The sequence below is a fragment of the Aspergillus fumigatus genome, chromosome 1 (genome assembly GCF_000002655.1).
Source record: "Aspergillus fumigatus Af293 chromosome 1, whole genome shotgun sequence".
In the NCBI taxonomy this organism is placed as follows: Eukaryota; Fungi; Ascomycota; class Eurotiomycetes; order Eurotiales; family Aspergillaceae; genus Aspergillus; species Aspergillus fumigatus.
In genome coordinates, this window is record NC_007194.1 from 1,565,089 (window position 1) to 1,589,192 (window position 24,104).

Below are 24,104 nucleotides of genomic sequence, written 5' to 3' on the forward strand. Positions count from 1 at the left end.
AGCCTTTGTAGGGGTAGGAGGGCTGTATGTACGCTCCCTAAGTAGCTTCTTAAGCGTAGTTTCCTGCTTCTTCAGCTGCTTGAGATTGTAAGGTGTTTTTAGGACAGAATTAGTTGATCAGCTGCCTGGTGGTGTAGGTGTTCTAAGCTGGATATTAAGCTGACTGAGCACCCGATCTGGATTCAGTGGTATTAATCCAGTTGCTGAAAAGCCACTTTTAATATTATCTGCTGAAAAGATTGCCGTACAAGCTTGTGGATAGGCCTCAAGGAAATCAAACTTGTCAATATGGTTGAAACCAAGCCGCATCTTATCCTCAATCAAGCAGCCATACGCACGCTTAAGAGGAGAGAAACAGCCAACATCTAGAGGCTGGAGGAGATGTGATGAATGTGCAGGCATGCAGATTGGAATGATATCATTCTCAGTGCAGATTTGATCAAACTGTGGTGTTAGATGGCTCCCATGGCCATCAAGAATTAATAGTCGATATCTACCAGTTGTACGACTGGTAGTAGCAGGAATAAAGACTTTTTGAAGCCATCGTAATCCAATCTGATCAGTCGTCCATCCATTCTCACTGACCTCGATCCGCCAGTCTGCTGGTAAGGCTGTATCTTGATACCAGCCCTCAATATGGACCTTTCCCTTGAAGATAATGCATGGTGGAAGCACCCAGCCAGTAGAGTTAATACACTCTATAGAGGTAACCCATTCGCGGTTCCCTGGCTGGATAAGGAAGGGCCGACTAAGCATCTCAGCTCTTGTAACTACCTTAGCAGTAGCTACTAAGCCCATTGCAAAGCCAGTTTCATCAAAGTTGTAGATATCTTCCAGTGTAATCCCATGCTGCATTATTGTGATCTGGACACGATTAAACCATTCCAGGATAATCTTTGGGTCTTCACATTTAGCACGCTGGTGGTTATAGCGCCTAGAGAATCGGGTTTTGATCTCATCATGCTGATTAATGAAGTTATATACCCATTTCTCTCCAACAGTCTGGGTAGGAGTTGAACCACGCTGCGCAAGCAGGATATTCGCCATTTCTCGTACATGGGACGGTCGGGGAGCCGCTCCACGTTGATCCATAGATAGAATCCATCTAATAAGTGAATCCTCTTCATTCTGAGTCATTTTATGGCCATTTGCGCGTAATTCAGCTCGAAAAGTATGCCCCTTTAGGCGCCGCTGGAGGGTAGTATAAGGCACATTATAGACACGCGCAGCTTCACGAATATTGAGAATTTCCTTATTTTTCAAAGCTGATACTACAAGTAGGACCCTTCCCTCCTGCTCAACTGAATTTTTTGAGTTTATACGCGCTTTTGGTGGCATAGTGGCTGGCTGAGCACTGCAGCTTTTGAAATAGAAGTCAAAACACGTTTGGTGATCCGCTCGGTTGCGTGATCCGCTCGCTTACCGATTACGTTAATGGCTGCCATGGTTTCATGTTACTGTCACCAATTGCCATACGATTTGAAACCCCACCGGGAGCGGAGCTACCTACGGAGTACACTCTAGGGTAGTTATGAGACAGATTGAAGTACTGAACTGGATTTGGATTGCCTGGAGCTCCCGCATGCTATGGGAGCTAGTTTCATACATAGGGAGAACATGATCAAGGATTGAGTTTCTACTATTAGTGGGCTACTTGAGAGACTAGACAAATTCCTTGCCTCGATCTTATCGTAAGAGAAACGAGCCGGGAGGTGTACCTATCGAAAGCGAGAGATGACACCTTCATCTTTCAGAGTTTGAGAATCAAGACGCCCCCCCCCCTCTCCGCCTCTCGCCATTTGCAGCAAGTTGCAACTTCACAAACTAGCAACGGCTAACGGAAGGGGCAAAGTGGGGCGATAAGCTGAGCTATTCTGTTAAATAATTGGCTGCACAGGGAGCAGATCACTTGTGTTTAAGTGGGCCTAATCAGACTCGTCGACTCAATCCTGCTTTTACTAAGCCGGAAATAGTAAAGGCTCTGTTGCAACTCTGTCAGTCATTGGCTTGATACAGGGCCTAATTTACGTGCTCCGCAGCAGGAAAGGTGAGACTCCCTGACAAGTCTCTTACGATATGTTTGGATCCATGTTTATGAGACACACTATGCTGGTTTTTTTCTAGATAGCAGCTCACTTCCAGAATAGAAGAAAATTATGGACATACTCGGGGTCTGACGTATGAGGAAATGTTCGATGCGAGCACCCCGCTGTTCAGGCAGATAACGGTGAATTCGTGGAAGATATAATTGTTTCCAAGCAAGTTGATTCACTGCCTTGGCAATGTATGCTGTGGAGTACTGCTGTTTCAAGAATGTCCAGCAAATGGTAGCACCTACTCCCAGGAGGCACAGAGAAGGCTGTTACAGATCGACGAGTCTCATGTATATTCATTGCAGAAAACATATAGCACCCTGGAGTGTGATCAACTTGACTCTTGATTCAATGGGAGCGGCTTCTGTCAAGTAATTATCAGAGAAAGAGTTGAATTCGAGGGTGATTCTATTGCAAAATGCGGTACTTTTCGGTATTTTACCTACATCATACAACATGTACGTACCAAGGCAAAATATCCCGTGACCTCTGCCCAACCCAAAATCAGCTGGTGGCCAAATAGAGGACCCATCTTAATCCCCCAAGATGCTACCTCTTACTTCCGTACTGTACAGTTCTTTACCCACCTGAGCAAGCACACGACTGTACCTAAATTATCTACCACTACTCCGTGCATACATTGGTACCTGTTAGTTTATCTACTAGGTACTGCCACCATAGGTACGGAGAGCGGAGTAGACAACTAGTCACCTTTATCAAATAATCTGACTAGTCCATAAGTCCTTTCGATTTGAAGGGGACTTCTCTACTACTCTACCTACTCCCGCTAAAAACTCACTAACCCAAAGAATCGCTGCCTCGACTTACTTTTGTTCCCTTTCTCTCCCTCTGCTTCCCTCTCTTCCTTTAATCTCCACTAATTCCTCCTCCCTACCCATCCAGTCCTCACCTTCGTCTTCGTCTCACTGAAACGTCTCCCACTCTCATCTGTCTCTTCATCTCTTCTTTTTCTTTAACTACACTTTGATATTTCTCCCCTCTTTCGTATCAGAAAGTTCGACATAACTCTGAAAGCGCCGTATTTCTCCTCCCCTTTAGCTACCGCGTCACCTCAGGTTCAACAGCAACTCTCCTCCCCAGGATCCGAACAAAGTCTTCACTCATACGTAACTTCGAGTCCAGTGCGGTGGTCGAACGGCCGCGTGAGAAACTACGAAAGACAGGGATTTTCGCTTCGCTAGGCGTGGTCGAGCACCAGCTTCCACGCGCGACTGCTGGTGGTTTCGACTACTACGAGTATTCTCTGTCCGCCACGGCCTCCGAAAATGACGATCGGAACACCCAGCAATCGATTACTACCGCTATGAGTGATGTTGATGCAGTGTCCTCCTTGCCAGCTGCCCTGCGTGCCGGACAAAATGCTACCGCTGTCACGGTGAACCCCCGGTCTGCTTCTGGTTCACTGTCTTCCAAGAGGGTCTCTCCGTCGCCCCATCGCAGAGGAGATAATGCTCGCGTCAAGGAGGTTGATTCTGCGTCAGGAGAAGGGGATGGCCCGCCGAGCCCCAAGGCTGACTCGGAAGCAGAAACTATCATCCAGTCGGGCCGCGAGTCGCTGTCGCCAGAAAAGAGACGGAAGTATATTCAACATGAGCCAAGGCGACTTGACGTTCAAGTTGACAACAGTGACACTGTGGGGAACAGTGCACTACCTGATGACACACACATTAGGAAGAGAAACCGATCGATCGATGAATCCATCGCGGAACGCGACCGTGGATTCTCCCCGGAACTCCATTATCGAACAGCCATCTCCCCATCACATGTGAAAATCGAGAAGGCAGAGGAACTACAGCCCGCCCTAAATGATCTTCATTCCGCTCTGCCTTCACATAGCACGGAGGCTGTCCCCGGTGGGCAGAACGTCCACAGCTCACGAAAGCGTAGCCATAGCGATGGTGTCGACAGTGAGAGGGACAGGACTCAACTTAGCCGCCACACAACCGCCTCCCGCGACAAAGAGCGAAGGGATATCAACGGCATCAGTCTACCTCCACCAGAGTCGATCGATCGCTCAGTCTCGCCTATTCGGTCGGCTCACAAGCGAACAGCTTCCGGTCCGCAGCTTGGGGGCAGTGACTTGCAAAAAAAAAGGAAGACTACTACTCCACTCATCACTGGATTTCAACGGCAAAGCTCTGAGGACAGGCTGTCGGTTTCGTCTTCAACTAGTGGCTCTCCTCTACCCAGCTCTCAACTCCGGAAATTAGCCGGTGTCGACGGCGCTTCAGCATCTCCCGCTAGGCCAACGGGTCACAAGAAACAGCGTGACCAAAATGGCCGAACACGTCTAGCACGTGCCTGTGCGGCTCAGGAACTGGAGGCAGCAATGGCGAGGCATGCAGAACGCCCGGAAGATTTGAATGTGGCCGACAATGCGGGAAATACTCCCCTCCAAATTGCTGCCCTCGAAGGGTGTGCGCCGATTGTGAAATTTCTTCTTGAAGCTGGCTGTGACATCGACACGAAAAACATTGACAAAGATACTCCTTTAATTGATGCCGTCGAAAATGGTCACTTGGAAGTCGTCAAGCTCTTACTGGAGGCGGGCGCAAATCCTCGCACGGTCAACGCGGAAGGTGATGAGCCGTATGATTTGGTCCCATCCGACTCGGAAGACTATGCAGAAATCCGCCGTGTACTTGCAGAGGCTAAAGCCAATCCCCGGCCGGGTCGTCGTTCCGAAGAGCGTTCTGGTTCCGCAAATAAGGAGATAAGCTCAAAAAGGGTTGCTGCTTCAAGCCCGCGCAATTCCCCCCCGGTGAATGTACCTCGTAGCCCCCCTCTATTCGGGGCCACTACGAGGCGAAAGACTGTGCGAAGTGAAGCCACACGAAACGACCTACTCTGGACCAAAGCTACACCCGAGAATCTGCAAGCATTTGCTGCAAAAGGTGATATTGCGGGAGTTGCCAACATTCTCAACGTTGGGCAAAAAGCCGACACCGAGTCGATGATAGCTGCAGCCAAGGGCGGTCATGATGAGGTACTGTCTCTGTTGCTTGGGATGGGCGACGCGGATCCGGATCCTGAGCCACTTCATGGAGGAAACCAGAAACCCGGCTACAATACACCCATGCTTGCGGCGATCGGCCGAGGTAACCTTGCTGTCATACGCTTGCTGCTGGATCAGCCCAAATTCAATCCGACACGCCGACTTTACCGTGATCGTACCTACTTTGAGTTATCGCGAGAACGGAGAGCTGACAACTGGGAGGAGGAATATGATTTGCTGAGAGAGGCCTATGATAATTACATTAGAGCCAAGCGCCTGCGCAAGCAGGAGGCTTCTTCACCGAAACGACCGCGCGACAGGGAGAAGGAAAACAAGCGGCCGGGCCGCAGACACTCCCCGTCGCCCGCGGTTTCTTCCAGGAAGGCCGTAGCAAGTCCAGGCGCCGGTCACCACCGAGAGCTCTCTTCCAAAGATGCTGCTACATCGAAGGAAAAGAAACGGGAGGGTGTAACTCACTTAAAGGAGAGATCCGGATCCAGTACCAATCGCCCCAGAATAGCCCACAAGGGCAGTGACAATGCGGCGGACGCCGATGGGTTTCGGGTGGAATCCGCTCAGTCCAAATCATTAGCAACGCTTACCAGAGATGAGGAAGCTCCCAGGAGAAGGCGTTTGATTGCAGGGCGCCCTCCACAGGATCGCGATCGCAGAAGACCCAGCATACCATCTTCTGATTCCCTGTCAGGCCTTGAAGACTCTGCTAAATCCCGGATCGATCCTTCTACCGAAGCTACGACAGTCCCGACTGGGCCGGTGGTCTTGAAACGCGGACGCAGTAGCGCAAGTCCCGAACGCCCCCGTTCTCGTGGTGCAGATTCTGACCACCACTCACGCGAAGGCCAGAAAAAGAAACGACGTGTTCTATCTGAAGACAGGACGCCAAGCATTTCCAATGGTGGATTGAAGAAAAGTCACAGCAACGGCATAGCGGAGGATTCCAAAGCCGATGTTCGGCTGAAGAAAACTGAAGTTCAATCCTTGGAGTGCGAGCGTGATCAGCAGGTTGATAGTACACCGCACACGGCGACCGACTCAAGAGCTGTGAAGAAAGAGGGAGAAAGGCAGGATGTAGGCCACCTGGCTGATATTCCCATGGAAGATGCGAAGACTGTCGCCAAGAGATCCGAGTCTGAAGAACGGCGCCGGGAAGAGGCGAAAAGGGCCGAAAAAGAGCGTATCGCGGAAGAAGAGCGTCTTGCAGCTGAAGCGGAGAAGGCTCGCTTGGCAAAGGAAGAGGAAGAACGAGCTGCCCGTGTGGCGCGCGAAAGGGCCGAGGAAGAGGAGCGCAAACGGAAGGAGGCCGAGCAAAGGCGGATCAAGCAAGCCGAGGATGAGCTGCAGAAGAGACTAGAACAAGAAAGACTGCGCCTTGCGAAATTACGGAGGGAGCAGGAAGAGCAGGAGCAGCGGCGTCGCGCTGCACTTCCTAGTCGGCTTCGTGTTGCTGCTCATCTCATCGGCTCCAATGACCCGCGAGCGCGGAGTCATGCCTGGCTGAAGAGGTTCATGCCCGTTGTTACTGCATTCACAAAACAACTGGATCCTTCATGTGATACCAGCGTCGCTGACGAGAGATGGGTTCCAAACTACCTGGTGGCACCTTTATTAGCGACCAATGATCTCCAGCTGTCCCAATACACCAGTTGGGAGAAGCGTAATGCGACTCCCACTCAGCGGGAGAATCTGTGGCGCGTCACCCGTCGGATGCTGGTTCAGGGAGATGATATGGACTTCATGAATTCCTCGTTTGGGCAGATCATGCAGAAGGATTGCGAAACACGACCGAAATACTTTGACATGGAACATGTATTTTGGGTTAAAGTAAGTCATTTTCCTTTGCGACCGTCCTTCATTGTGCCTCAGAATCAGTTCAATCACTGACATGGTAACCAGCTTTCCGACTTCATGGACCTTGTCCCTCATGTTCCGCATCTTCATGGTCTTGACATTCAATTTCTCAGAATGCACATTGACCAGGAGCCGTCTACAGCAGCACCTCTCCTGGAATCAGCGCAGCCCAACGGGCACGGGCCCGAATATGCCCATCTTGATAATATTCATGGATTTCCTACTGGGATACCCGGGCTTACCAACGGATATGGCCATTCACGGCCAAGTACATACGTTTAGTGCCTTTGTGCTTTTCTTTTTCTCTCATCGCGGCGATCATCGAGCATAGCCTTAAATGTACAGATGGCTTGATTCCTCGGTTGTATGACTATGATACCTCTTACTATTGATGTGACGTGAGATGTGATGTGTGATGTCTCTTTGTTCGGATAACAGACCCTTGGATAGAGTCCATGATGCGAGTTCATCGCTCAATACTCGGCATTTCCCTCTTGAAAGTATGCCGTAGTACATCCAGTCTTTCACTTAATTTAGTTTAGTTTGCTTATTCATGGACTACACAAATCCGTGAGTATGAGTCACGTGATTGTGGATACAGCATAAGCGCTAAGGCGGTAGGGCACAATCCAAAAAATAGGCGAAGTGATCCCCAAATTTTTACCGCCCGCACACACTCAAACAACAGCTCAACTGATCATCTCCACGCACTCTTTGAGGATAATCCGACATTTGATATCAAACGTCAGAAATACCACCAATCAAAATGGTACGTATGAGCTGAACCAGATGTGGCAATTTTCTGCAATCCAAAGACGAAAGTGAAGCCATCGCAAGTGAGCGGAGGGGAAACTTGGGCAACACCAAGGAGGATATCATAATGCTCTGTCGGGAACGTTGCGGTCAAGCACAACCTTTTAAGGGGAACCTTCGCTCTGATGATGTCCTTCGCTACTCGAGTCCGCGCGTACCGCATCAAACCATCCAAGACAAGAGCTAACGATGAACCATAATAACAGTCGGACGGAGAAGAGACCATGTCCAACCCCCCCGTTGCCGCTGCCGATGAGGTCGAGGTTTCCGCTGATGCCGGCGCCGGCGGTCAGATGTCCGTCCTCGATGCTCTGAAGGGTGTCCTCCGCATTGCTCTGATCCACGACGGTCTTGCCCGTGGTCTCCGCGAGGCCGCCAAGGCCCTCGACCGCCGCCAGGCTCACATGTGTGTCCTCAACGAGGGCTGCGAGGAGGAGGCCTACAAGAAGCTCGTCATTGCTCTGTGCTCTGAGCACAAGATCCCCCTCATCAAGGTCCCCGATGGAAAGATGCTGGGCGAGTGGGTCGGTCTCTGTATGTATTCCCCTTATCCCTTTTTGTGGCGGGAAACATCGGACGTGGCCTGGGACTAATGGTTGTTTCTGTGACTAGGCCAGCTTGACCGTGAGGGTAACGCCCGCAAGGTCGTCAACTGCTCGTGCGTTGTCGTCAAGGACTGGGGTGAGGAGTCCCAGGAGCGCTCCGTCCTCCTCAACTACTTCCAGACTGAGCAATAAATGCACTGCCGCTGCGATGCGCTTTAGCGGATGGGATGTGATGTGTGATGGGCACGGAAATGGGGTGGTTTGAAGGGGAGGGGGAGCTCCTGGTTTCGTGACTAATGGGCCTGGGGCTCGGGCTCTTCTTCCCCGTCCTCGATACGTGATCCATTCACTTCGGATTCACATTTATCTAAGGTCAACGGACTAATGGAATGAAGAATATTCATGATCAATGAGTGCTGCTTGAATCTTGAGTATCAGATGTAGCCTTGAAAGCCGTAGATGTGATGCTTCTATGTCCATTCAGATACATCAAGTAACCGTCAACCATAGGCACCGGACTCGCAGACTCATTCCGAGCCAAACCAGCACGGGAAAGCCCCCTGAAAGGCAAATGTATATACTAACTCCCTATGTCCCCTAAATCGAGGATTTCGAGCAAAGCGAAAACTCCAGAGCTATGCGAAAGCAAAACATAACCACCCAAGCCAACGGCCAGCGCCAAAGAGCAAGTAGAGCATATCAAAAGCGAATTGTCGGGGGCAAGGTGCCTCTGGGGCACACCCGACCCAAAACTACCTAAAGTCGTAAGAAGGACGAACCATCTTCTCCGTCTCTGGCTTCAGTGACAGCTGCTGATACGGTGAGCTTCCCGGGTCGTAATAGAGGCCTTCAATGTGCCCAGTATCTCGACGAAGAGAGATATAGTAGAATCCTGAGATTGTGAGGCCCTGGCGGGCGTCGGTGGGAGTGATGAAACAGCGTTCTGTACCGTCATCAGCACAAACCATAAACAGATTGGAGAGGTGTTGAAAGATCAAATACACACCTTTCCACCGCATCAAAATCCACCGCTTGGATAGTTCTTCGGTAATCCATTTCCTACTCACAAGGTTCCTTGTCATCTCGTCGTCTGTTAAGTGCTTGAATGGTTGCAGCTCGCGCCAGTAGGTACTGTCGGTTTCAGCGTCGGACTTGAAATTTTTCGTCTCAAGAGTGTGAGTGTTGAAGTCTATAATTTCCCCCTCCAGAAAGGTGACAATATGTGCATCGTGAGATGGCGAAGTCTTATCAGGAATGTTGTAGGCTTCCATTGTACCTGAAAGTGTCATCTCTTGATAGTTGATATTGTGAATGGTGACTTTGACCGGCCAATTCTCATCCTTCCCTATTCCAAAGCTGGGGATATTATTGTTGGCCAAGTATCGTCGCCCGCTTGTCGTATAAACACTAATGCGGCCATTATCGCTGCCATTGACGATCACTGGTTCGGTGGCTGGATGAGAGGTTGGCCCACGGTGCGCGAAAATCGAGCTGGGAGTGCATGCTGCCATCTGTGAGCCTTTAAAAACCATACCTGGACGTAGCCAGGAACATGGCGGCGGTGGTGCAATTGATGTAGTATCCAGGATGAAATCATCCTCGTCCCAGGAGAAATCGAGTTGAGCAAAGCCACCTGCGGCAGCTGATGAAAGACTTTCTTCAAAGGAGGTCGAATAGCGCAACCGGTCGAGATATGTAATAATTTCCTTCAAGCGCGGGCTGGGAGGATGATCCATATGCAGCTGCCGATGAGCGTTGGCACGAGCGCGCACATCGCCGTGAGTTGAAATCCGGCTGGATTCCCCTCGACTACTGGGTATGAACCGATATGCGCGTGAAGTCGAGGACTGAGTCGCTCGTTCCCTGCCATCTTCTGAATCCTGGCTGGTACGCTCCCGGTCCAAAAGATAGTTGTGTAATGTCCGCGTCCTCGAAAGGCGCGGCTGTCGTCTAACCGACTGCAACAGAGCTTCGGCCGTGGCGAGAGTTGTGTCGTCCATTCGGTGTCTACTTCTCTCTGAAGGCTCAACGGGGATTGGAAGGGGGCTTCGTCCGGTCACATCGCGTCGTGCGTGGCGCCTCGACGTCGCATTGCGATCCGAGAGTCTGCCAAACCAAGAGGAGGCACTGTTGGGATCCTGCAGGGGTTCGTAAACCAAATCATCCTCGTCATCCTCGTCGGAGCCTGGGGCCCAGCCGTACAGCGACCGAATGTTGGAGACACGACCTTCATAGTTCGGCATATTCGTCGGTTCCTCTCGTGGTCGACGCCCTATAGGATGACGACTGATTTCCACGGACATACGCACTCCAGTCGACTCGTCCAATTCCATCGGATCAGACTCGAACTCGGATAGTATTTGGTGCCGTCGGCGACGTTGCCGACTTGAGGAAGAAGACCTGTGAGGTGAGCGGACTCGAGAACGAAGGAAAATCACGTTGTCATCATGAGCGTCATGCGAGGCGGCCGCTGGGAGAGTAAGGACAGGGGTTGAGACAGCGCTCAACTGTTGGAGAGATGATGCGAATACAGGCGGGGGAGATCGAGCAGAGTTTCCTTGCTGTCCGAGAACGCAAATCAGTGAGTACAGATGGCGAAAAGAAGACGCAAAATGTCAAAACTAAAGCAGCCCAGGAACGAAGGCCAGGACATGAAATCGTGCCACGTGCAGGATAGTGGAGTTGATCGGGAGCAAGATGTCACAGGCAGACGAGGCACAGGGCATAGACCCTCTGATAGACTCTCGAACAAACGCAGGCACTTACCGAGGGGGTATTTTCTGGGGGCATGGTCCTCTAGATCAGCCCTGTGGAGGTTGACAGACCTGCCGTTGACCTATGGATTGCGCACGGAGACTGGAACGGGGAAACGGAAGACGATGAGGATGATTGGAAGGATGATGAGGTGGACGAGGCATGCGAGCCTCTCTTGATGTTGGAATGACTGGCAGTTTACAGCGAGGAAGAGGTGCTTTGAAATAGTGATAGATCGCGATGAATTAAATGGACCTGAGGAACGAATGACTGGGACTTGATGTGAAGGGCGATCAGGAAATCTCCGTATTTTGCCTCGTTTTCCCTTTTCGGATTTCCCCTCAGCCGACAGTTTCCATCATAACTCCAAGTAACGATTAGCAGTTGGGTACGGAGTACCTTTGGAGGTGAAAGACTTCAGATAGCCCAAAACTGAAATGACGAATTATGCAGGAATGCCTGGCTGCATGATTGTTGCCAGTGACCTAATTGTCGACGTTGTTGCTGGTTTGCAGCAAAGTACTCCATACTGGTGGATAGGAATCATCGATTATTCTATGAAGATTTCTCAATCTTCAACCATACTGAAGGCTACTGATTCTTCTCTAAAATGCAATCATGCTGTAACACTTGAATCCCCACCGCATGTTTAAATCGCCTCTGTTGGATGCTGTCCCCAGTGCTTGACGAGAGCCTGATCGCTACGTAGGGATTTTCATCTGCAGCCATGAAATGAACCACAGTGACCAGGACCACCAAGCAAATCATCATCAATAATCAGCGTCTCTACAGAACATATTTTCTTTCCTATGAGGATATGGGCCTGTAAAGGGTGATTTACTCGCGTCAAGTGACCTCATATCATCGGAAAGTTCTATGGATGTCCTGCCAGATGGAATATTTCCGACGGTTACTCCTGCATCCAATGACCCTTTACTCCATGGATTTCGGCTGCTTCCCAACAGTTTTAACCCTCAATTACAATCCGCCTTGATTGCATGATGGTTTGACTTTTGGAACGATTGCCAAGTGCTCCTATATAATCATCCCACGGTCGGCAATCGGTATCCAAGAGCGGAGGATGTCCGACATGCTTCATCCCCCACCCCCACGTCCAGCGGAGATTTGGGGAGGAGGGGGGGTGGTAAATGGTCCCATGAAGCTTTTTTACATTATTGAATCCCTCGCTACAGCTAATTGATCATTTGTATCTACTTCTGTCCAATCTCATTCTGTCTTCCAGCAAGGCCGCATCTTCGTTTAATCATTTGAGGAAGCGAGCAGCTCCTTATCCCAAAATCTCCCCGCAATTTCCTGCAGAAGTCGACACCATGGCCAAGATCAAGAGCATCGAATATTTCCGTGTCCTTCCCAGATGGCTGTTCGTCAAGATTGTTGACGAAGAGGGCCACTATGGCTGGGGTGAGAGTACGCTTGAAGGTCATACCGAAGCTGTGGAAGGGACGCTTAATGCGTTGTGCAAGAGATTCCAGGGCTATGAAGCAGAGTATGCGCTCAGACCACCGTCTGTCACAGCCTCAACTACTGATCGGCTGACGTTTTTGACTGCAGTGATATTGAACACATCTGGCAAATGGCCTGGCGACTCGGATTCTACCGCGGAGGGCCGGTCTTCATGTCCGCCATCTCCGGCATCGACATTGCACTCTGGGATCTCAAGGGCCGCCGGCTCGGCGTCCCCGTCCATCAGCTCCTTGGAGGAAAAGTCAGGAACAAGCTCTCCGTCTATGCCTGGATCGGCGGAGACCGTCCAGGCGACGTCGAAGCCGCGGGCAAAGCACGACTAGCGCAGGGGTTCAAAGCGATCAAGATGAACGCTACAGAAGACATCAACTGGCTGGATTCACCAAGTGTGCTCGACTCATGCGTCGAGCGCCTCAAGGCCGTCAAGGCGCTCGGCCTCGATGCCGCCCTCGACTTCCACGGCCGGCTGCACAAGCCCATGGCGAAACAGCTCGCCAAGGCCCTCGAACCTCACCGGCCGCTGTTCCTTGAGGAACCTCTCCTCTCCGAGCACCCGGAGGGCATCAAGCAGCTCGCGGATCAGGTCTCCTGCCCCATCGCGCTAGGCGAGCGACTCTACAACCGTTGGGACGTGAAGCGGTTCCTCGAGGACGCGAGCGTCGACATCCTCCAGCCGGATATCAGCCATTGCGGTGGGATTTCGGAGCTGCGGCGCATTGCCTCCATGGCGGAGACGTATGATGTTGCCATTGCACCTCATTGTCCGCTGGGTCCGATTGCCTTGGCGGCATGCATGCAGGTTGATCTCTCTACACCCAACTTTGTGATCCAGGAGATGAGCTTGGGAATTCACTACAACACGGAGGCGGGCGAGTATGACATCACAAGTTATGTGAAGGATCCTAGTGTCTTCGAGGTTAAGGATGGTTATGTTGATGCCCTGACGGGTCCAGGCCTGGGCATTGAGGTCGACGAGGAGGTTGTTCGGCAAGTCGCGCTGAAGTCGGAACCCTGGTTGTGCAAAGAGTTCTTCGGTCCTGATGGCGGTATTCGTGAATGGTAATCGGAAGGTCTTGGGTGCACGCATTAATTGAACATGCGGTTCATCTGCTTAGTTTTGAATAGCGGTACATCGAATTATGGACTAATAGAAATGAGAAATACATGATGTGAGCTGATGCATGCGAGAATATGCTCCCCGTACTCAAGTAAATCTTCTAACACGCTGGGTCTATGATCGCCAGGTTCTATATATATGCTTATTCACAGTCTAAAGATAAGATTTGACTCATGCAACGTACCATCATGACTTTCGCGTCGCGTTGCATTCGTCGGCGCGCGTGAGGCAATCCAAAATCAAGTTCCAAAAGGCCTCTAGGTCCACTCCTCGGGGGATAGCTACTCCATGTCCGCCCATTGGAGTAGCTAGTGTGCGGCCTAGCTGCCCAGTCTCCGACGCATTGGTTGAATGGATGCCATCGGTAACCACGTCGACAGCAAACCGCTCACCATTCTTGTCATTGAACTTCAAGGCTTGATCGGGGTGCTTTTTCGCAAAGGTGGGGTTAAGATTTGAGATAGCGACTGCCACCGCGAGCGGATCGTGAAGGGGAGGGCCGGACGACAAGCCGAAGACGCTGTCGTAGGTCTGAGCAAAAAAGACAAGTAGAGCGTGCATCATTCTCCTGAGAACTGAGGGTGTTTTGGTGGAATCGCTGGATCCATGGAGTATGCGGTTCTGCACACTACGAGAAGCAAGCACTTGGTGAGTCAAATCCAACCCGATCATTGTTGTCTTCGGTGCCAGGGTAGGATTGTTGAAAATAGATTTGGAAGCCTCAGGATCACACTGTTGACCGAAGATGAGGTTAGAAGCGATCGGGAAATCCGACGCGATGTTGATATACGCACATAAATATTGAACTCTGCCCAGGGTGTTGTATTTCCAATTCTCTCATGTTCCCCCGGCAGTCGACTCATGGGAGCATCTGTGAACCCTCCACCAATGGCACCGCCCATGATGCTAAGACCCTGAATATGAGCCGCTACTTCGGGAAACGTTGCGAAAAGCAATCCAACATTGGTCAAGGCGCCCGTTGCGATAACCCAAGCCGTTCCCTTTGGTTGCGCCATGAGAGCATCACGCATTGCGACAATTGGGTTTTTGTCTATCACAGGAAGCCTCGGTGCTTTCGGTAACAAATCAGTCCCATCGAGTCCAGAATCGCCTGTATTTATTACAACATTAGCCCTTAGCGTCTCATTTCTGCTGGCAGAATTATGCAAGGGGAGGGGTCATGGATCGTACCATGAATGTCCGGAGCGTGAACTGCAGGCCGGCAAAAAGGCTTCCTGCTGCCGGCATAGACAGGAACATCTGGACGACCGATAGCTTCGAGGACTCTTAGAGCGTTAGTCGTCGTATTCTCGAGAGAAGAGTTGCCGTGGACGGTTGTAATTCCTAAGAGATGCAACGACGGATGATGCGCAGCGAGCAGAATAGCGAATGCGTCCTGAGACATTTTGGTTTTAGCCAGAATCCTCATGAAACCTATAGTAAGGTTGTGTTTCAGCGTCCAGTACTTACATCGTGTCCTGGATACAGCTGATCAGTATCGATGTAGCCAAGGCAAGTATAGGTGAAGCTTACGGACCAGGATCACAATCCAACCATAGAGGAATTGGGCTGTCAGGGGATGGGTCCATTCTTGAAATTCCACGGTGAGTAAAGTATGATCAGAAGACTTTTGCTTCTCTCAAAAATCCACGTAGTTTTTCCTTGACTGCGAAATGCGAATGCTGATAAGGTGCGGGGAACCCAGATAAAAGGGGTCCCTTGTGTCTTATCAGGCACGCAATCACTAAGCCGACTCATAACCCTGAGCCCTATTTTCCATATTTGGGTGACATTATGTGGAGCTGCGCGTCATTGTGATTGGAGCTGAAAGCTTCAAACGCTTCTACCTGCATGAGCTGTTCAACGTTAATCGTCTACTTCATCTGTTGGTGGCAGTCTCGACCTGAGGCTGAAAGTATCATTTTAACTTACCCTGCTATACCTCTCCATGCACCGCTGAATGTAATATCGCCGTCCTCAAGTTATTACTGGGATGAAATGACCAGCGAATCTGTTCAGCCGGGTCTTACTCCACTTTCACATCTCAAGGCCGTGCCTACTACTTCCAGCTCCAAGCCACTCGCATTCAAAGACTCGTCCGTTTTGCAGGCAACTCCTCAGCTTCGACATCGGTCTCGATTATCGAAAAATGTCAATCGTGATGAGCCGGTTAGCGCGACAAGTGACAAGGCAACTGTTGCATTGATAAGACGTGTTCTTTGCTCGCAGGCGGGCAATCAAAGCGGAGGTGCTTCAACCCCACAGCCATTGGAAGAATTGTTGCCTCCTTTGACGAGCTCAAATGAAGTTGATCTTCAACTGTATGCATTAATTGCTATAATTATCAAGGAATTCGTCCTCTCATGGTATTCGAAAATCACATCGGATCAGAACCTCGTCAAGGAAGTCATTCAAGTGATCGCGCACTGTACTCGTGCTTTTGAGCAGAGATTGCGTGAAACTGACATTGCACAGTTGATCTTCGATGAGATTCCTGGTCTAATAGAGGCGCATATAATATGTGAGATATCTCCCTATAGCAGCTGGCTGGTCTTCTATACTCACGCGCGGAATCTAGCGTACAGGCTGGCCCGCGATGAAAGTACACTATCCGGACTCTCCCCCTCTGTTCGCGAAACGTACCATGCCTTACATCCACATCCGAGTCTTTCACCAATCCCAGATTCCTCGGATATGCGGACGATTGAGAAACAACGCGAGAACGAGGCAATATACCGGCAGTTGCTGGCCCATGGAATGTTGGCCATTCTCCTCCCGACGGAGGATTTGGAAAATGTCCCGCTACGAACTATTATCGGTGACATACTAGCAGATTTGATACTTGGGAACGCAGTCAGCGAAAAGATGTGTCAGGGATGGTTCTTGTGGGAGACTACCACCAAGCTCCTATCGACAGCAGAACGACTTGACGAACATGAGGAAGACACGGCAGATAGTCACCAGCAAGATCGCCTACACAAATTCGGCCTGCTCACTGTCAACGATGATCCCAAGTCGGACCAATCGTCTTCACAGACTCAATCTTTTGGACAAGCGTGGCTATGGAATATCCTGCAATATCTGTATCTGACCTATATTGTTCTTCAATTCATCGTGACGGGACTTTTTCGCGTGATGACAAATGCTAAAGCGAATGTCTCGTCAGCTGCTATAACGCCAGAAATTTCCGAGACCGAGAAATCGGCGCCCATGGGCGGCACATCAACTAAGCGCCCTATTCTCAACTATCGAATTTATAGTATGGTTTTGCAAATGCTGGACATTCCTCGGAGAATGCCATGGCTGGCAGGATTTCTCTCTCTTTTCCAATATTTGACTTTGGCGGGACCGGGCAAGTTGGGCGAGACCGGCAGTGTCCTTGACAGGTGAGTAAAGCAATCTCATTAGTTTTCAAATACTTCCCACTCTTCCCCATGTGTCGTTCATCAGCAGTCGTTCATCAGCAGCAACTATGAGGGTGAGAGCTTCGATAACGAGCCGTGCCGTTATGACTTTTGCGCTCTAGAAGAGTGGGTGTGGACTGTGGACTGTGGACTGCGGAGAAGAGGTGGCATTCGATCTTCGAACATGATCCACGCTGGCGTCTCCTCCATCGGCAGAGCGTTTCAAGTCTCAAGAGCCCCAGCGGGATGAAGGATGCAGTAGAGTAATGGAGTTGCATTGCTCGCATATTGCATCGGTCACTTGATCCGCTGCTGGTGGTTGCGCCGGCTCCTCTACCGCATGGGCCCTGTAATGGACGACCTGCATCATCCATGTCTGGCCGTATTGTCATTACAAACCGTGACCGGCGCATATGGGTTTCTTACAATACCCGTATTGAAATTACCGACTGGCCAATTTTCCATGAAGGAGCCTATGGTCGTAATCGCTTTTCAATATCGTCCAATCATACAAATGAGGAGACTCAAGTTTCCGATCTTGAGAAGAATGCCATCATCAGGCATGCGGTTTTTGCTTTTCTGGGCTTAAATGGCGGTCATCATCTTGGAACCTGGTGATCATCCTTCTCCCCGATTGGTGGTTGGCTCGGGGTGGCCGAACCTGTGTCGAAGTTGACTTCCCCTGTCAATCTCACGTCTATTCTATCCACTACCTACGCACTGGCATGGCTGTGGTAGTTGAGAGGTGGCCTGGGCCGGCCCTTTCCGTGCCGCTCAACTTCGAGTCGTTCCGTGCAAATCCGATGCCAGCTTAAAGGGGTTGTCACTACATGGTCTGACATGGTCTGAGAAGAAGAGAAGAGGAAGAAAACCGAAGCGGAGAAAAGGAGACAAAAAACAGAAGAATCCCTCTTGCTGGTTTGGACCGCAACGTTGCCATGGTGTCGCCAGAACAACCCCGATTTACGAATTAATCCAATATCCATGCAGTAATTGGGTGCACGTCAAGCCTTGCGTTCTTTAACTGAACGCCAAGAGGCATGATACACAACATGATTTGCGACGATCTTTGACAGTGTTGATTAAACTGCCATGCAACGTTTGGACTTTTGCATGGATAGGGCGAGACCAACCCCCTTTTCCTTTTTCTCTCAGGGCCAATCAATGCAATCTTCTTCAGCAGTATTTCAAATCTCATCTATCCCGGTCGAGGTCATTGTGGCTTTGGGGTTGGTTGGGTTTGAACATGCCTGTAACTTCCACTCTGGAAACGCCGTCTTCTCTCTGGATGATACACATCAACAAATGGGATCTGCTTTCCTTCCATTCTCCCATCAAATTTCGTCATCTTCAGCATTGAGGCTGGCCCAATAACTGGCCCAAGCTCCTCTGCTACCATATGCGAGCTCTAGTCAAGGCGATCTTATTAGCTCTCCACGCATGCAACCTTACAAATGGTTACTTTCGACTTGATTGACATCCACTTACTTTTCCCTTTCTGAGGCTGTCCAAAGGAAAGACCCGGATTGAATACGACCGCCTCTCCACAGTCTGGGGTTTACCGCTGCTTTCTCGAGGCCCTCTGCGCTTTTTCCGCCTACACAATCTGGTCCCTGATTCCTCATCTTTCTTTTTCTTATTTGCATGTCTGACGAGTGCTAACCCCTGACCGAAAATTTTTTTCGGACTATTCTCCATCCAGGTTCCTTCACGAGAGCATTCAAGACCATATTCTCACCCCCACCTTGTTGCCCAACTTGCTTCGCGCATACAGGGCAGCGCTATTCCCATCAAATGCCCGTCCAAGCCAAGGGGCAGATGTAAATCGATTATCGGCTCCGACTCCGCAGCCTCCGCAATTGTCCGTGCGGCCTCCTACGCCCACACAGCATGGCCCTACTGGTGATGCAACAACCCCTGGCAATGCTGACAGGACGACGCCGGAACCTCTTACCTCTGCGCCAACGCCGTCCTTAGCTCAGAACCAGGGGCCCTCTGGGCCAGAAATTGCTGCCATCAAGCGAAAATGCGCGAGACGCATTCTGTCTCTAGTGCCTCGGCCAGTCGCACGAGTTTTCTTTGGTGTGTCAGATAATACCTCTGGCCCGACCGCCCTTAACGGCTCGACGGGAGATGACTCGCAGCAGCCGCCCTCCCGATCATCTTCGCCTGTACCCACTCCTCCCAACGATCCTGAAGAGACCCTCATCTTGGAGGCAATTGAGCGTGATATCTTGGACCTTTTCGCTGACGAGTATTGCAACAAGCATCTAATCTACTCCATCATTGAAACTGTTCTCGCGAAGCTTCTCCCCGAGCTGTCGAACCACAGCATAGCAGAGCTCATGGAAGACAGGGGTATCTCCTTTGCCACAGATCAAGTTCCGGAGGCGTAGACCTCTTCATTTTCCCCTCCCATACTGGATGGTCTGGCTGTGTCAGCATATCAATACCACTGTTGTACTGTAACTCTTTGCGGTGTAATTGCGCTAATCATACTAAAGATACCATATTCTATACGGCTCAAGGCTTAACATATCTCGGCGGCCAGTCCATGCAAGCTAGTTGCAAAACGGCAGGACCTACGGAGTAGAATAAGCCGATAGGCCGATAGGCCCATGTCCATATTAGAGAGGATAAGGTATGGAACAGCCAGCATTGTGGCATTGCCAGCGGGGAAGCAGACGAGGCGTGGCAAGGTAAGGCACCCAGTCCACTGCTCGCAATAGATCAAATAAGGTACCGTACCTGTCACTTGACAGGGACAACCTAGGGGTATTGAAACCCACTGAAATTGCAAGGAATAAAATCAATAACGATAAGGATAGGTGAATAAAGTGACGTGGAGGCAGTAGACATGCAAGAGAAATGACAAACAATCCATGACGTTGTGGATGACCTTGCAAGGTTCCGTTCCTTATCGCCCAAGTATTAGCCTCGTCCTGTACCAACCGAAATCCATGAAACTAAGAGTATGATGATATGAGGTAAGGAGGAAGGAAAGATGGGAGTCAAATGCAAGCCCGCGTGAGCGATCAAGTTTTAAGTGTGGATAATAATGTAGTAAATGAGAAGTCACGAAAATGCAAGGCGAAAGAAATAACCCAGAAATGATTAGATCCTGATTTTACCAGCTCCAGCTCTGTAGGTAGCCGTCCTGTTCACCGTATCCATGTTGTCGGTCGATAAATAGAGCATTCGCAGTGCTCTCCGGCATATGGTTGTAGAAGCTGAGGTTGCCCTCTCGTATAAGTGTATCATCCGTTAGCTTTTCTCACAGCCCGACAGCTGTCGAGCTCTTAATGAAACAAATCGTTTGAATATGACATAGGCAGTGAATGCAAAAGCTCGAAAACAAAACGGCCGCCCAGGAAAAACAAAAGGGATATAATTTGAAGATAGGGGAAGATCGGTCATGGCGGAAGAAGGTGAAAATTCAAGAATGGGAAAATGAGGTGATGACAGCTAAAATTTGATCTAGAAAATCTTGGTATGTAGAATGTCGCCCAAGTGGGAGCTCTTGTCAGCGTCCCCATTTCGAAGCCTTGGCTTAACCCAGGTTGTGAATGCTTCGTTTCTTGGTCAATTGAGGAGCATCTTCAAGTTCATCAATGCGCGCCAGACCACCGGGGAGAGCAGTTTGCTGGGCCCTGGCGAGCTCAAGTCTCTCCATCAATTTCCCAATGGTTACGAATTCCTGTGCGCCGAGTCCCGTTGGCTGGTGCTCGAAATAGGACACCACAAGCTCAAGAGCTCTTCGTGCCTCATCCTGCGTTGGAGACCCCGGGGAACTAATTGGTGACACAGTTGTAGATTTGGAAAAGGAGGGCGGGTACATGGGCTTTGCCTTGATCTCAGGGTTGCTGCGATTGCGCTTGATGGTATTGGATGATGTATCGAGACCGGGGCCCTTCTTCGAGTTGTGCTCATCCTCGAGAGGTGACTCAAGGGTTGTGATAGACAACGACTGCTGCAAAGCCGCTTTAGAGAGCGAATGATCGGACGATTCTTCTGTAGATATCAAAGATGGGTCGAGGGTGCCTGTTGGAAGCGTCTGGCTTCGTGGCCTATTCGACTGGCTGTCTGCGAGCGATCCCCGCGACTGACTGACAGGTGTGAATGGACTGTCCGATACCAATGTGGATGTGGGGCTAGTCACACTGGCAGAAAGCGAGCAATTCGTATCGAGCGAGGTGGTGCTTTTCGCGTGTTTGTGCTGATACTCCTCAGCAAGCTCATCTAGGCTTTTTGCAAGCTCCTTGCGCATGTGTTCTGGATTCATGATGGGAGACAACGGTGACGGCGATGCAAACCCGGTCGGTGACGTGGGAGAAAGCACAGAAGGGGACTGCACAGCAGAAGCTAGAGCTGAATCGATAGTCAAACGTGTAGGGCTCTCTGAATCGCTTTTCGCGAATGAGCCCTTCCGAGACTTCGCGCCCATTAGGTTGTTCTTCAGCTTGAACTTTTCCAACCAGCTTTGGGTGAGGACCTTTTCTTTGCCGTCTGGACTGCCGCAAGTGCTTGCAAAGAACAAAGCCTTTTCTCTGATCATTTCATCGCTCAGCGGGTAACCCTGCTTTTGATAATTTCTCACCCAGTTCGATAGAGCCTTTTCAATGTCGGGAACTCGTCCCTTGGCTCGCTTAATCGGTGACCGACTTCCTTCGTCTGGATTGAGATACTTCTCCTTCTGACGAAGCACCTTGGAAACAGTACTTTGGAACGTAAAAGCAAGCGTCAGAATGGACGTTACCCACATGCAGTACAAGAACAGGTTCCGAACGAAAAGATTGGTATACTGTACCTCCTCTCTACTCCAAATAATGCTGTTTATGGTTTGGTCAGTCTCGCTCGTTCATTGTTGCGCAACAAAGCAGTAGACTTACCTCCAATGTCAGTCTGTTTAGCCGTCTTGTGTTCTTCATGATAGAGACACATTCGCCGACGGTCCTCATCCGTTAGAGTCCTCCGAGGCGTGGAGCCACTGGTGGACGATTTGCGAGGTGGTTGAACCGGCGTGACTGGCGCTGTGGATGCCGGGATGGGAACCGGCGCCAGAGCTTGTTCTTGGAATTGTGGTTGAGTCGTGAGCATGCTGGGCCAAGTATTTGAAGGCATCGTCAAAGGTAATGATGCATACGGAGGAGGTATCGAGACACCGTATGGAGTGTCCAGCGGCATTACCCCATACCCAAATCCTGAGTAATCCATTGGAGGCGAATTCTGAGGAGACGGTTGGAAAGCCCTCATATCCATCCAGGGTGATTGTGCAAATTCATTCTCTTGTGTATGAGAGCTCTCCGCATCCATTGTCAGGAAGAGCTATCGAGGGTGCGAGAATCGGTAGGAGAAGAGGAGGTTACAGGGCTATGGGAGGAGATTCGGCAGTACAGGCACAAGAGATACCAACCAGGAACAGGCCGGACTGGCCGCTAAAGTAGTCTGAAGAAAAAAGTATAAGAGGGGAAATGGGTCAATCGTCCACTGAGAAAAAGCAAAGAGGAGACAATCCACAGCCGAGAGGATAAAAAATCATGCATGCTCAATCCGAAGGCATTCAGAGAGGACGATATGCGAATTACAGAAGTTGAAGAACAGTGGTACGTAGAGAAGCGTAAGGAAGTTAGAGAGGTAGTAAATCCCTTTCTGGTAGTGAATGCTAGCAGCAACAAGCAAATCCCGTGAGGGCCAATTTCTTTCGAGTACCTGTATCCCCGAAGGCCATCCGAAGCTATTCAGTAAAAAAAAGAAATATATATATATTTATCAATTTTTTTTCTAAATAAAAAAAAAGAAAATCTGATGACAATATGTATAGATGGGGATATGTCTACAAGAAAAAGGACATGGAGGCTTTTTCTTCTACTACTCGTTTGTCCTGAGTAGTAGATCAATCAATGGAGGGGTGGTGCGCAGCTGCATGCGGGAGAGGCATGGACGCGGAATTAAAAAATTGGAGGGGAAAAATATCAGAAAAAATAAATTCAAATAAAAATAAGAAATTAGAAAGAATAAAGTAAGGGAAAATAAATGTGAAAATAATAAATAATGGTGTGAAAAAGAGGTCGGCTGGAAGCACAGGCACATTCTGACATGGTAAATAATACTGTCTGTCGGTAACTAGCTACTTAGGTGAGGTAGGTACTCTCTGCTTACGAACAGAACAATGCTTGTTGCCAATGGCCGAGGGGTAGTTAGGGTTCTATCTACCACCGTAATGGACCGAGCATTGTCCCGTACCTACAAAGACCACCGTACCACTGTTGACACTGCTATGCCTGTCCAATTCTGACCTGCCTTTACCTATCAGGTTTGACAGGCCTAGACAGACAGAGCTGATACCTACCTCCTTGTCCGTGGTAAGGTGAAGCAGAGTCGGATCGACTACCTACTGAGCGCTATTGGAAAGGGTGAGGTACCTACCTATCAAAAAGGAAATCATCTGGTCTTGCTTGATTTGGTGCACGACCGACAGGACCTAGTCCAGGAGTAGACGTGAATGATTCGACGGAGTGTCGACGCATCGCCGAGTATGGAGAAAACAGAGATAGTGAACAGAAAGAAAGATGCGACGACTTTCTCAGTGATTGGTCCATCGGCAGGAGGCTAAGAAGCAAATAAATCATCAGAATGATCTTGCTGAATGGCAAATGGTGGGGGAGTCAGTTTTTGATTGGTAACTGCTGAGATTGCTGGACAAGGATCTTGCTTGGTCTGAATACAGCTACGTACTCTGTAGGTAAAGATAGTGTAGTACGGTCTCGTATGACGCTGTTTCATGAAATTAAGATACTGTACCTACCTAGTATTAATGACGGTAAAGACACATTCAGGTTTTCCCTTCTTTCTAAACGAAGTTAGGTATAGTCGAGATCCTGGGAACTGTGTGATACCTAAAAGGTTCGTATAAAGACTATGAGTCCGATGGAAACCTACAGGCTCATGTTCTCCTTGTCTGCAGGGAACTTAGCATGGGTGTTGTTACACGGAAGCAAAGGTCATGGA

At 49.9% G+C, this 24,104-nt stretch overlaps 8 protein-coding genes across 8 annotated transcripts; 4 read left to right on the forward strand and 4 right to left on the reverse strand.

Annotated features, from left to right (window-relative positions):
* Window positions 1-117: 117 nt before the first annotated feature.
* Window positions 118-1,338, reverse strand: AFUA_1G05480 (uncharacterized protein; the record flags this gene model as incomplete). Its single annotated transcript, XM_077803831.1, has 1 exon — window positions 118-1,338. The coding sequence occupies one exon, from the start codon at window positions 1,336-1,338 to the stop codon at window positions 118-120; it is 1,221 nt and encodes a 406-aa protein (XP_077660002.1).
* A 2,079-nt stretch (window positions 1,339-3,417) lies between these two features.
* Window positions 3,418-7,260, forward strand: AFUA_1G05490 (putative histone deacetylase complex subunit (Hos4); the record flags this gene model as incomplete). Its single annotated transcript, XM_745205.1, has 2 exons — window positions 3,418-6,951; window positions 7,024-7,260. 2 exons carry the CDS (start codon window positions 3,418-3,420, stop codon window positions 7,258-7,260), a joined length of 3,771 nt encoding a protein of 1,256 aa, XP_750298.1.
* Window positions 7,261-7,747: 487 nt separating this feature from the next.
* On the forward strand, window positions 7,748-8,528 carry AFUA_1G05500 (40S ribosomal protein eS12; the record flags this gene model as incomplete). Its single annotated transcript, XM_745206.2, has 2 exons — window positions 7,748-8,325; window positions 8,404-8,528. Exons 1-2 carry the CDS (start codon window positions 8,016-8,018, stop codon window positions 8,526-8,528), a joined length of 435 nt encoding a protein of 144 aa, XP_750299.1. The 5' UTR covers window positions 7,748-8,015.
* A 560-nt stretch (window positions 8,529-9,088) lies between these two features.
* On the reverse strand, window positions 9,089-11,768 carry AFUA_1G05510 (GID4/VID24 family protein; the record flags this gene model as incomplete). Its single annotated transcript, XM_745207.2, has 2 exons — window positions 11,103-11,768; window positions 9,089-10,897 (listed from the first exon to the last, which is right to left on the reverse strand). The coding sequence occupies exons 1-2, from the start codon at window positions 11,124-11,126 to the stop codon at window positions 9,089-9,091; spliced, it is 1,833 nt and encodes a 610-aa protein (XP_750300.2). The 5' UTR covers window positions 11,127-11,768.
* Window positions 11,769-11,868: 100 nt separating this feature from the next.
* AFUA_1G05520 (mandelate racemase/muconate lactonizing enzyme family protein) lies at window positions 11,869-13,638 on the forward strand (the record flags this gene model as incomplete). The annotated part of the gene is made up of 2 exons (XM_745208.2): window positions 11,869-12,597; window positions 12,663-13,638. Exons 1-2 carry the CDS (start codon window positions 12,422-12,424, stop codon window positions 13,636-13,638), a joined length of 1,152 nt encoding a protein of 383 aa, XP_750301.1. The 5' UTR covers window positions 11,869-12,421.
* Window positions 13,639-13,878: 240 nt separating this feature from the next.
* Window positions 13,879-15,374, reverse strand: AFUA_1G05530 (uridine-cytidine N-ribohydrolase; the record flags this gene model as incomplete). Its single annotated transcript, XM_745209.2, has 5 exons — window positions 15,230-15,374; window positions 15,163-15,170; window positions 14,884-15,088; window positions 14,487-14,803; window positions 13,879-14,424 (listed from the first exon to the last, which is right to left on the reverse strand). Exons 1-5 carry the CDS (start codon window positions 15,279-15,281, stop codon window positions 13,879-13,881), a joined length of 1,128 nt encoding a protein of 375 aa, XP_750302.2. The 5' UTR covers window positions 15,282-15,374.
* A 164-nt stretch (window positions 15,375-15,538) lies between these two features.
* On the forward strand, window positions 15,539-19,611 carry AFUA_1G05540 (PXA domain-containing protein). The gene is made up of 3 exons (XM_745210.2): window positions 15,539-16,213; window positions 16,271-17,078; window positions 18,799-19,611. Exons 1-3 carry the CDS (start codon window positions 15,544-15,546, stop codon window positions 19,490-19,492), a joined length of 2,172 nt encoding a protein of 723 aa, XP_750303.2. The 5' UTR covers window positions 15,539-15,543; the 3' UTR covers window positions 19,493-19,611.
* Window positions 19,612-20,646: 1,035 nt separating this feature from the next.
* On the reverse strand, window positions 20,647-22,878 carry AFUA_1G05550 (DNA-binding domain-containing protein; the record flags this gene model as incomplete). Its single annotated transcript, XM_745211.2, has 2 exons — window positions 21,986-22,878; window positions 20,647-21,925 (listed from the first exon to the last, which is right to left on the reverse strand). The coding sequence occupies exon 2, from the start codon at window positions 21,856-21,858 to the stop codon at window positions 20,647-20,649; it is 1,212 nt and encodes a 403-aa protein (XP_750304.1). The 5' UTR covers window positions 21,859-21,925; window positions 21,986-22,878.
* Between the last annotated feature and the right edge of the window lie 1,226 nt (window positions 22,879-24,104).